We start from the raw sequence: 13,013 nt of genomic DNA on the forward strand, positions 1-13,013 counted from the left end.
TGGGCAGGACTGGTGGCAGCTATCGTTTCGCATTATTTTGAACCTTTTCTGCCATGTTAACCGCGTTTGGCACAAATAGATAGCCTGGCTCCAAAATGGCCATGCCACAAGGTTCTTTGTCCTGTCCGTCGGCCATCTGGCCCCTTCACCTTCCCCAGGTCGAGTCGACCCGGGCCAGTCCTTATTTGGTCATGCATTTTCCCGCGAATCCCAATGCTTTCGTCGGCTTCTGCATGCCTTGTGTGTGCGCCTCCAGGATGTGGGCTGGGATGTCTGGTCCCAATATACATCCTGGGTGCCAGAGAGTCTGAATTGTTCTGAATGCCTGAGACCACTGTGGTCTATGATTGGTCCACGTATGGAGTGTGTGTTTGTGAGCAGATCTCCCATTGGGTCCTCTCTGTTTTGGCGCCAAGGGAACTTTGGATAAGAGGAGGCTGGAAATATCACTACCATGTCGATCTCCTGAGTTCTCACTGAACAAAGGATAGGATCCAAGTATCCTGCAACTACGAAGCTGAGTCGAGGAACCGCTGGTGACCCACTGGAAGGTTTGGCACCCTGAGCCCGCTTTTGTCCCGTGGGGCCCCTCTGCATCTGGTCATCCTAGAAGGTTTGCGAAGACGCTTCGACCCATTGGAATAGTGGGACCAACTATTCTCGGCACCTTCATCAAAACCTTCAAGTTAGCTTTCTTGGAAGTGACCAGTGGGCTGACCAGTTTACGCAGGACCTTTGCTCTGTCTCCGCCGTCGTTTCGAGGAGGCCCTCGAAACTCGGTATACTGCTAGCTCTGTGTCCGCGGCACCCTCATACCGAATTTCGTACACTTGGTATTCCCAGGTCTGAAGTGAGACGAGTGCACCCGGACCGGAGTAAACGTGGTTACCATGTTGCCCTGCTGCGGCAACGTCCTTTGCAAGTCTGCTGATTTGTGACCCTCTTGCCCCTGAAGCCTGCTGCAGTGAAACTGGGGCAATTCATCCACCCGGAGCGGAGAAATCGCCACTGTCCCGTTTGGGAATCCTCGCTGGATCTCAGGAACTAAAAGGTGCCGAGACGTCCTTTTTGCCGCCGTCAAACCTGCAACCAAACTGGACTAACCTGCCGAAGTTTGGGTCTCCTTGCCACAGGGACCGGTGAGTAATCTTTACCCCGACAGGTGGCCCCTAGCGCCAGAGCCCAACTTTACGCACAAGTGGCTCCTGGGGGCCCCTCTCCTGTCCACTGCTATTTTGAGATAGCGACTCCATCCCGAACTCTCGAACTGCCTCTACCTTCAAGTGGAAGTCCTTCTTGAACAGTGGGGACTTATTCTTCATCGCCTTATTCACCTTCCCGAGCTGCTAGAGACCCCTGAAGAGACCCTGTTTTGCCCATTGGAACAACTGCACGCACTTGCACTACATGTACTTTTGAGCACAAGGCTCCTCTCTTATTAGGGCCTGGACTGCCTCTTAGTTAAGTGAATAACTGATGTTGAACTGGGTCTAAAGATTAACTGCACTGTCTGTTTCCTTCCCATCTAGGTCGTCAACATATTTCGTGCAGTCACCCTTTTAGACCCCCCTGGTCTTGTATATATATATATTGTGTTGAGTGTGATGTATTGGTTTACCTAGTGTTACTGTGATTCTTTGCTATGGTCTATGTTACAAAGGCCTTGTAATAAATGTGTCTATATTTTTAATATAACACCTGTCTGAAGTAATTTGTAAGTGTCCTTGCTCTGTGTGCTCATTGAGGTCCTTCAGTCACCCTCACCCCTCCTGAGACTTAGTCTTGACCGCCTGCCATAGCTACCCTGATTGGTCTGGCTTGTCCAGAGGTTATCCTGTTCCAAGAAACTAGGTGGGCCTTCTGAACCTCTGTCCCTCCTGGACAGAGTTCGGAAATCCTTCTTAACAGGCATTTATATAGCGCTCTATATATCATTGATATGACCTCAAAGCTCTGGTAGGTTGAACGGTGTTCTGTGGGCAGCCGAAGCAATTGCCTAATGGTAGCTGCAGCCAAGCATTAGGTGTGGTGGTAGTTGAATGTGTGCAGTCTGGAGGATGGACGCCATGACTGGGTTTCGGCTGCGTTAGGTCTTAGTAGGACGCTTATCTGTGCAGCTAGGCCAGTTTTCGTGGGATGTAGCTGCGTTTTATTCGAACTATGAGGTGTTCGTGGAGTAATGTTTGTATGCGAGCAGTTAGGCCAAAATTGATTGAGGGGTGTAGCTGCACTCTAATTGAGTGTTGGTGTAGAGTAGAGAGTAAACATAGTGATATGGGAGGTAGGTGTTTGGGTGGAGTTATAATCTAAGGAGGTCGCTATTCCGGATTTCAAGGGACTCATTTGCTTAGTAGTGTCTTATAAGCGTATTCAGTGGCATCATTGATTGGGATAACTTTAAGTATTTGTCTTTGGGTTGCAGGACTTGGTCGCCTCAGATGGTCATAGTCGGCATTACGGAAAGAGCCACGTTTTTAGAGCTTTACAGAAGGTCATATAGTCTTGGGTGTGTTGGATGTGTGGGGGGAGTGAATTCCAAACAGTTGGGGCCAAGGATGAGAAGGCAGATACTCCGATACTGACGGAGTTAGAGGTTGGAATCACTTTGTTCGATGGGTGAGGCCTTCTGTATCACCTACCTCCTATTTAGTTATTCCAGGGAACGCAGCAAGGACCTCAGACTTCTGGCCCGATGCGTTACACAAATGCCCAACTGGGGCTACCCACATCTCTCTAGTGAGGCGGTTCTCCTGGTAGCCCCCCAAAGGAAAAGGGTTGTTCTTTCTGAAATGACCTTCCTCTCTAGTTAGCTACACCTGGTCTCTTTACTGTGGTCTTCCTGGATTCAGGCTGATTTCATGTAATCTATTTTGGCAAATTCGATTTGGTCGGGTTTCTTTTATCTCTAACTCGATTTGGCCACAAATATATGTGAGGGAGACCCCCTGCAACCCCTCCCCACGACCATCCCCTATATTTATATTCACAATCCCCCCCCCACAAATATTTGCGGTCAATTTCCTTCCAAAAAACTGCAACCAAATCTAATTTGATCAATCGTTCTGTGAAGTAATCTGCCATTTCTGTCTTCCTGAATGTAATCTTATTTCTGTAATGAGATGGAGAGAGGAATTGAGGATTGTAGGATCTACTTCTATCGCAAAGTCTTTGCCCCTTTCCCGTTCACCCTCAGTACCTTTTCTCTTTCTCTCTTCCCACTTCTGGTTCTTGCAGGGTCCAAATAATTGCACTAGTGGGGGCGTGTTACTTTACCCGTGGAAGGCTCCCAATGGTAGGTGCACTGGCTAAGTGGTAGAAGGAGGTGCCTCCAGGTTTTTTCTTGTGGTATGGTTTGAGTTCCAGGCGGATTTCGTTGCTCGATTGGAGGGGTCTCGTTGGTTTGTAGACTGTTATTTTCTTTTGTAGGAATTCTGCTCCTTGTCCACTGATTGCCCTGTGCGTTATGCACATTGTTTTGAAGGTGATGCGATGTTTAACTGGGAGCCAGTATAGGGTTTTTAGGGCTGGAGTGATGCGATCTCTTCTGGATAGTTTGAGGAGTAGTCTTGCTGCTGCATTTTAGATCCGTTGCATTTTCTTCAGGAGGTATTCAGGTAATCCGAGGTAGAGGTTGTTTGCATAGTCTATTTTAGACATGATTAGGGCGTCGATAGTGAGTGTTTTGTGCACGAAGCTGAGGAAAGGTAGAATTCTTCTTGCCGTCCGGAGGAGGAAAAAGCATTTCTTCACTGTTGCATTTATTTGTGGCTCCAGGGTTAGGTTGTTTTCCATTAGGACTCCCAGGTTGTGACTTCTTTTAGACAGTCGGTAAGGGTTGAATGGTCGGCATCAGTGTCTTTGATTTTGTATATGGTCTGAGTGTCATCTGTGTAGTTGTAGCATGTAATGTTGTATTTTTTGAAGATTCTGATGTCCGGAGTCTGGTTGATGTTGAAATATAGTGGAGATAGTGAGGATCCTTGTGGTACTCCACAATCGCTCACTCGTGGAGTGGATTTGAAAGGTTTTATCCATACGGTTTCTGTTCTGTCTGTTAGGAATGATTTGGTCCAGCGTAGTTATGTTTTCTAGTCTTTTGGTCAGGGTGTAGTGGCTAACTGTCAGAATAAGGCCAGAAGTAGGGTTCGAGTCTGCGTTAGTTTTGAGGTCGTCCCAGATAGAAAGTAGTGCTGTTTCCGTTCCTCTCGCTGGTCTGAAACCGATTTGAGCTTGGTCCAGCAGGTGGTGTTTTTCTACGTGTTCTTGGGTTAGTTTATATATGTAGGTTTCTAGAAGTTTCGCTGGGTAGGGGATGTTAGAGATCGACCTGTAGTTGGAAAGGTCATCTACGTCACCACTTGTGTTTTTTAAGAGGGGCTTGATGTATGCTGATTTGAAGATCTTTGGTACAGTCCCTGTTGATAGTGATAGATTTAGAAGGTTTCTGTAGTGTTCTGCTGGTGTTCCTTGCGCGAGGATTGATTTGTAGATGTCTGGGGGACATAGGTCCATGGGTGATCCCGCTTTCTTGCTTCGTTTAACCAGCATTGCGATTGCCTCTGCTGATATTTCAGGAAAGCTTTGGAGTTTGTGTTGTGGTTCCGAGTTGGGTTCGCTGGGTTGTATGTTGTGGTTGGTTGGTTGGTCGCTTTTGTATGGTTTGACGGATGTCGTTGATTTTTTTTTTTTTTTTAAGTGATCTGCCAGGTCGTTGCATAGTTTTTCTGAGGGGGTTGGGGTGTTATCACAGCCTGGTGGGTTTCTCATTTCTTTAATGATGCTAAACATTTCCTTTTGTGTGTTGGTGGCATTGTTGATTCTGTCATCGTAATGTCTTTTCTTTGCCTTTTGAATTTCATTCTTGTATGCACGGATTTGTTTCTGGTACAGTGTTTGTTTCTGTGGGTTGTATTCTTTCCTCCATTCCAATTCCATCTTTCTGTTTTCCTTTTTCATGTCGTTTAATAGTGGATTTGCATTAACCTATTTTTTCTGTTGAATGCTTGAGCAGAAAGCATATGTCATATAATAAAAGTGGTGTTCCCACCAGGTCTCCCATGCTCCTCCCACAATGAGATCCAGTATAAAGCAGAGTCTTGACACTTTCCATGTGTGTGTGCCCATAATTACATTAATTAATAACTGCAAAATTAATGGTGTGTTTTTATTTACTAACAGAACAAATTTCAAAAGGGTTTTGTCTTCTTACATTTATTGGGTAAATTATCCTCCATTTTACAGCTTTATTTTGATGAAAGTATGGCCCGTGGGCTTTCACAGGATCACCCATTGAATTACAGGCAAACAGGAGCAATAAATGACAAACTAGGGGTCTATTCATTATTTGTTGGTATGATGACAAAAAATAATTCTTGGAATGTCTTCTTCTTTTACAGAAAATGGAGCCATGAGCCTGCACAAGAATTATAACAGATGCACGCACTGTGACCAGAGCTTTACTGATCGCTCCCAACTCCTGAGACATATGAGGACCCACACGAAGGATAAAGTGTTTACCTGCAGCATCTGTGCCATGTGCTTCACTAACCGGTCCAGCTTCATCACACACAATTGTTTACACACAAACAAAGAATGCTATCACTGTTCTGAGTGTGACAAAACCTTCACTACAAGCTCAGATATGTACCAGCATCAGAGGACCCATGCTGGGGAGCGACCGTACCAGTGTACGGACTGTGAGAAAAGCTTTGCTCAGAGGTCGTTTCTCCGCAGCCACCAGAAGATACATACTGGTGAACGCTCATATCAGTTTACTCAGTGTGAGAAAAGATTTACCCAAAGAACGCATCTGTCCAACCATCAAAAGATCCATACTGGGGAACAACCATACCAGTGCACGGAATGCGAGAAAAGCTTCCCTCTGAGATCAGCTCTCTACAGCCATCTGAGAATCCATACCGGGGAGAAGCCCTATGAATGCCCAGATTGCAAGAAATGCTTCAGTGACAATGCAGCCCTATGCAAGCATCGCAGGGTCCACACAGGGGAGAAACCCTATGAATGCTCAGAGTGCAAGAAAAGGTTTAGTCATTCCTCAGGTATGCACAATCATCAGAGAATCCATACTGGGGAGAAGCCCTATGAATGCCCAGATTGCAATAAAAGGTTTAGTCAGTCCTCAGCTATGCGCAGTCATCGCAGAATCCATACAGGGGAGAAGCCCTATGAATGCCTAGACTGCAAGAGAAGCTTCAGTGACTCCTCAACCCTGAGCAGGCATCGCAGGGTCCATACAGGGGAAAAGCCCTATGGGTGCACCGAATGTGGTAAGCACTTTTCTCAGCGATCAAACCTGAGACATCATCAGCGATCTCACACAGGGAAAAGACTTTACAAGAGTGCAGAGTTAGAACAGACTCAGTCAGAGGTCAAATCTGACCCTATATCAAAGGATTCATAATGTGGAGGAGCCGTATGAATGCACAGAACACTTCAGTGAATGTTTATCTTTGAGCAGGCAGCTAAGGGTCCACACAGAGGAGAAGCCCGACGGATGCACAGAAAGTGTTATGTACTTTAATAAGTGATTAGATTTGAATATACTGTAATGAAGGTCAATGCCTGGCTTTGCTAGGGAGATTGTCTCAGGAGGCCATGTGGCACCGCGAGACATTGGATAGTGGACCCAGGAGCGGAAGAGGGAGGATTCTTGGGGTACCCACTTGCAGTCCCCATCACTTGGCAGAGGCCAGACACACTGTCTAAGACAGCCCCTCCTGGATTTAGAGAGCCTGCAGCCCTTAGCAAAATGACCTCCACCGAAGAAATCAAAGTGCTGTTCCCTTGAAGGTAAAAAATTTCCCTTCACTGGACGCTGCGTGCATGCACAATAACTTTGTAAAGACTAAGTTTGAAACATCATGGAAGTATCACCACATAAAATTGACTTTCAATGACTCAGGCTGTCCCGTGGTTTCAATGTTTTAGACCTGTGGCTGTCCAACTTGGGAGTGTAAAAGAGGGAAAACCATATTACAAATGTATTGGCTCTCGGTAGAGAAATCCCTGCCGAGAATACATTACAATTTCCCCAAGCACACAGATTATTCGGTGGACTGAAGAGTGTAGAATGCTTACCCTCCATCGTTTTCCATTATTTAATTCACATGCTGTGAAAGCAGAAGCATAACCCCTTAAGCCCAAATCAGGTGAACTTAGTGAACTCGGACCATCACAGCCTTCACAGGTTCAGACAGTCAGTTAAAAGCACACTCTGGGGGAGGAGGGAATCCAACTAGCCCCAGTTAATGAGTGTGGGTATCAGGAGCAAGAGGCTCAGTTTCAGAGAAGGCTGGACACTGCAGAGTACCGGAAAATGTGGTAGATGGCAAGGTGGAGAGAGGTGGTAACATAAGAGAGAAGAAGTTGGGAAGATCAGAAGTGCGTGTGGTGGTATTGACAGACCAGTGCTGGTAACAGCTGAGGAGAATGTGGTCAAAGAGTAGGTAGTGGAAGAGTTTGAGGAGGTTCTACTTGGAGAGAGTGTGGTAGCCATGAGAACAGCTCACAGTGGTAGAGATGAAGTTGTGGTGATGGAAACAGTGCTAGATGTTTAGGGAGGAGCTGACAGCGACGAGAACAGCTCAAGGTGGTAGAACGATGGTGGCGATTATAATAGAAGGCCACAGTGGTAGCATGGGGATGGGCATAGAGGAGACCATTACAGAAGCAAAGGAGTAGCTGCCCTTAGAATAGATGCATCTGATAGCACGAAGGACAAGGAGTTTTGGAGTGAAGGACATCACAGTGAAGAATATTATATTCAGGAGGGTTGGGAGGAAGAGGTAGGAGGAAGACATATCATGTGAATGCGAGCGAGCAGGAGGATAAAGAAGGCAATTTACTATAGAGGCCTGGACATTATTGAAGAACAATCCAAGCGGCAGAGTATGGGGAACGAAAGAGTCAGCCAGAGGGGGAGGTTGTGGCGGGCCAGGTCAGTCTCTAGGCAATCCTTGGAGGCAGGAAGAAGTTCTGGCTGGGTTAGGGAGCCCAGCCACTAGTGGAAAAGGGCAAGTATGGAGCGATCCTTCTGCCTCTTTCCTGTCTGATCCCTACATGATCCATACATTATCATCGAAGAGCCTAGGAGAATCCTGAAAGCCTTAATCACTGGGTTAGTTATGGAGTACGGGATCCCGGAAAGCCCACACCTAGAGCAGTGTTCGAAATTGATGGGATCTGGGAGCTATTTAGCTTCTGCTTGTAGCCTAGAAGAGTCTGGTTAGCTTGACATCAACAGCTGCCAGGAGCTACTTTTGGCTCCCCAGGTCAAGTGATGCAGAACAAACGCAACTATGTGACATTAACTCTGTCCCAAACACACAATCTATAAATAAGCTTTAGGACGCTTCTACATGACATTTAAAGCTTAGGGTGTCATACATAATGGACACAATTATATAAGTCTGCATTTTATGTGGAAGTTTGATGTACTAGCTCCTTATTCCCCAGTGGTAACTCCTGGTCACTGGTGAAAGCTGGATACCCAGGCGTGCGTATCGAATCAAAATGTTGGTCCCTGCGGAGTAACACCAAACAAGAGGGGTGAGGAGCAAGAGGGTGGGAAGGCAGGTGGAATAGATCATAGAGAAAGAGAAGTTTGGATTTATTTGGTTAAGGAGGACGACCGAGGAGGGACAGGAAATACCCAAGAAAAGGTGTGGCCTCAAGCATCCAGGGTGTGGTTAGTGGAGAAGGGGTAGATCCCTAGTAGATAGGGCTGGGCCTGTAGACCACTCCCTCCTACAAAGACCGGGTGGCAAGCCTGCAGCTCGAGGTGCTGAACCCAGAGAGTCCCGACAAGAGACCTACCACATTGTTTCTGTTGTTTTTTTCCCCTGTTAGAAGGAAACTTTTGTGTTGTGTGTTAAATAAAACCCCTGAAAGACATTTTTCGTCTCCTGCCTTTCTGTTATCTCTGGTGACTGTCGGACAACTCCCTCAAACAGGGGGTGCATAACCTGTGCCAGTTCTGAGGTTTCGCAGCCTCTGAATGCAGGTGAAATTGGCAGAACTGAGGTCATAGGGCAAAGACTAGCTCTATGCTACTAGGACGTTACATCCGGAGTCATGGATAGCAACCATGCTGACCAAAGCGACGCAGAGCCCCAGTGTGACCTATGGTGGCTGTAGAAGGGTTTCCGATTCCAATCTGAGCCTGGGAAAAGATTTAGAGGATGAGGACTTGTTGGGAGGACAGACTTATCCAACTGAAAGGACATGATCAAATGTGGGTATTTCTTCCTCAGAGTCATCGGACAATCCTTAAAAGTACTAAAAAATAATAATTAAAGGGGCGAAACCCTAGAAATGTATGGCACCTGGCAAGCACTTATGTGTCATCAAACATCAGAAATCCCATCATAAATAGATAGTGCACCTGTCATGGTGTTAGTCCTTAGTAAAGGCTATGAAGCATTATTAAATGCAGATGGTGCACAAAAAACTCCAATTAATGAACATGGATAAACCTGCTTATTGTATGACATCAGTAGAGAGGCAACCCATTCCAGTGTCTTAAAAGCCACAGAATTGGGAATGGTGCACTGACCACAGGAAAGTTAAAAGAAAGTGAGGTGTTCTTACATTCACTAACACAGATGCGAGACACCAGGAAATGTGTTTGAGCAGTGTGAAAGTTGCCCCTGGTCGGGTAACTTGCAATGAAACCAAAAATCCTCCTACGCTGCTAGTGCGGACAAATATTTTAGATCATAACGCAATAATGGCATAATATTCAGTAATCAGTTGTTTATTTTGTATTCCTTTCCTCCCGGACACTTTTACCAGACAAAAACAAATGATCATAAACACATATAGCTTGAACACATCCAATACAACATTCCACATAAGTACATCAATAAAAGCCATATTTGCAGTACCAACATTGTAAAGTGCAATGTCCTACTAAGGTGTTACTGTGCGTAGTAAACATTGACTGCAAACTGAACACACGTTAACCCTGAGCGACTTTGCTATTAGCGCCAACTCTTTAATCAAGAAATATGTTTTTCTCTGAGATTGACCTACATGTTTCATTCCTTCATAATGGAATGATCTAGGAACTTCTTCAGGGGCTGTATTTGTGTTTCTAGCACACCATCAAGAACCCTAATAGCATTGTAATTGGAGCCGCCTTTCAATAAAAAATCCAAGAGCGGATTTACATCCACAACATCTGCATAGCTGCACTTTTGTAAGCGCCACAATCTATTCCCTGTCACATAGGATATTGCTTGTCTACTGCACCATTAAGGGCTCCACAGTCTAGGCCCTTATCTTCATTCAATTTAGCCTGGCAGCTGGATGCTTGCGACAGCTTTACAGAACTGGCCCTCTTATTTGGCCCACAATTTAGTTTTGTGTTAACCACTGGCTCGTAGCAGCCATAATGTTCCCTGTAAAATACCGGCAACGCCAAGTAAAACAAATGCTGCATTCTCTTTTAATGCCTATATCATAGTGTGCCATGGATATTTTTTAAAAACCTCTTACTTACGGGTCTGTTGCTTCAGACTCTACATCCAATCAAATTGTTTAACACAGTGAATCTAGAAATAAGTCAAATGAGTCTAGTGAGTGTAAATCTGTTTTTACTTGACCAAATACCTCATTATTGCAATCGGCAAGTAAGTCACTTTACTCTAACTTTCTTATGCTACTTACTTGTGTGAGAAACCTTGCGGTACTCCAAGTCCTACTCCCCAGAGATCCTCTGCTCAGATGGCCAGGGAAGGGCCATCGCTTTTGGATCCCAGCCCTGGGGGTGGACAGGCGAGGGAGGATCATCTGAGTTGAGCGTCTTCATGTATCGGGAATGGAGGGCCGACTGGCGAGACATGATATCCTCCTTTTTTCCTGAAACCGACCTCCCTTACACCCCCTCTGTCTTTGTAGGCTATTGTGACCGTAGCCCCATGCACAATCCTACACTTCCCCTGCAGATCATTAAAGGGAATCAGAAAAGACACACTGCCCCTTTAAGATCCAACTCACTCACAGGTAAAGGACAGGCATGTCCGGATAATTGGGTAATGGAAGATCAGGCAGGCTCTAGACTGATCTCACACCTGCAGCCTGTTAATCTGCTGCAGGTGTATAAAAGGTGGGTCATTCAGCAGTGCAGAGGGTGGCAACAGTTGGAGACACAGCAACAGGGAGGCTGCGTGGCTAATTCCAGCAGGTGATCCCTGACTTGCAAAGAACTGGTATTCTGGAGGCGAGTAGCAAGGAGGCGGAGAAACAACCAGCTGGAGGGGACTGACGGAGCAGCATGCTAGCCTGTGGCAAAGCAGAGGTTCTGGGCTGAAGAGGCGAGAGAGCCGTGTCTCCAGGAAGCCAGTGTGGTGAAAATGGAAAGGCTGTGGAAAGGGCCGTCCTTACCTTATGTGAACCGGGTGTGCTTGTTCTCCTGCCATGGCCAGGAGTGCTGGAGGGGCAGGTGGTGAGACCCTGACCACCGCTGCAGTGCTCTGGAAGCCGATAGCCGTAAAAGCTTGAACAAAATCACTGCTGGTGAGCCTGAAGCATAAGGAGACTCATAATGTGATATGCGTGGCTAAATACCATGTAGCGAATGTGAGCGGAAGGAAAGAAACTCCATTATTGCAGTCCTCAAAGATTGGGAGACAATTGGATAACTCTGACTGGGAACGAAGAAATACAGAGTATCTGAATGAAGGCACGGAAATGGAAAAGCCATTGCCAAGGCCTTCAGAGTAAAAGTACTGTATGCAGCAAGACAAACAAATGGAACCGTGGGTGATATAAAGTTACTGAGTGGTCACATAAGGAAGATTACGTTGTCGAAAGTCTCAGTGAACTGAAAGAAGGAAATTGACATCCAGAAGGGAGCTGTGTGAGGTTTGAAGTGCGAGCAAAGTGGCGCTAACAATCGAGAAACACAGTGAAAGCCGACAGAAGGCTTTGCAAAAGAAAGGAACACTTTTAAAGGGCCAGAGCAAGTAAAACACACCCACACCTAGTAAACTAAGTGCACTGACAAGGAAGAGGCAGAGCTAGAAGCCCCGGGATTGCGCGACCTGTAATGGGTGGACCGTGCAGTCCGACAACTGCGCCAGGGCGAGCCTGAAAGTGGAACATAGAGGTGGGGAATGGAACCCCAGAAGAGGTTGGTGAATAACTACAATAGCAATACCTAGGAGCTGAGACTTGAGGAAGGAAATCCTGAGTCAAAAAGTTCTGTGAACATATAAGAGAAAAGGCAAAGTGCTACTTTCTAGTTCGGACAAAGGAAACCTAAGAAACTAGCTGGACATTTTGTTTATACATCTGAGGAAATTAAACCGGAGGATTGTGAAGCTGCGCATAACAAGAACTGTGAGCCACTAAGGTATTGTGACATTTACGTGAAGCGAATCCTGAAACCTTATGAAACTTTACTCCCTGAGAGTCTGGAACTTGGGGAAGGGAGTTGTGGGAGAAGCTCTTGAATGACACAATCATATGATTTTGGAACACTTATTTAGTTTGAGCATTCCAGCACATTGTTAGCATTAGAAGTAAGGGCAAGAATAGGTTGCGACACAGACAGCATTTTACTTTGGACATTTAGACACAGACTGGCCTTCGCTACATCACTTGAGGGAAGTCCCCCCCCCCCTTAGAGCAAATTAGGCATTACTCCCATCCTGAAGCTTAAAAAAAGGTTTTTCAACTGGATCTCTTGCGTCAGTGTCCAACTATTGATACCATGTCTGTCTCGCACTTGGTAGTAGCATTCCTGGTGCATACACCAATTTGTTCATTCCTTATCCTGATATGCTAGAATTAAGCTGCCCCTGCAACACTCCAGGGTGAAGGTCAATATTGCTTCATAGCCAAACTGATCCAAACTTAACCTGCTCTTAGATATGCATCAATGTGGTCCCAAAGTCTTAAATGGCCGCTTATGCATTAATAGTGCCATGCAGGACTCTGGACCATGCTCAGGTAGGATTTCCCTTCTGCGGCTCACATTTACTGCAACT

The 13,013-nt window shown here is 46.0% G+C and overlaps 1 protein-coding gene across 2 annotated transcripts in view; it reads left to right on the forward strand.

Annotated features, from left to right (window-relative positions):
* Positions 1 to 8,913, forward strand: part of LOC138489466 (zinc finger protein 436-like) — a 235,340-nt gene extending 226,427 nt beyond the window's left edge. For both annotated transcript variants that reach the window (XM_069617194.1, XM_069617193.1), the window contains one exon: positions 5,397 to 8,913. In XM_069617194.1, coding sequence (XP_069473295.1) covers positions 5,397 to 6,421 — 1,025 coding nt within the window. In that variant the 3' untranslated portion in view covers positions 6,422 to 8,913. The remainder of the gene's footprint in view (positions 1 to 5,396) is intronic.
* The last annotated feature ends 4,100 nt before the right edge of the window (positions 8,914 to 13,013 follow it).

The sequence above is a fragment of the Ambystoma mexicanum genome, chromosome 9, assembly GCF_040938575.1.
Source record: "Ambystoma mexicanum isolate Mex_15411 chromosome 9, UKY_AmexF1_1, whole genome shotgun sequence".
Lineage (NCBI taxonomy): Eukaryota > Metazoa > Chordata > Amphibia > Caudata > Ambystomatidae > Ambystoma > Ambystoma mexicanum.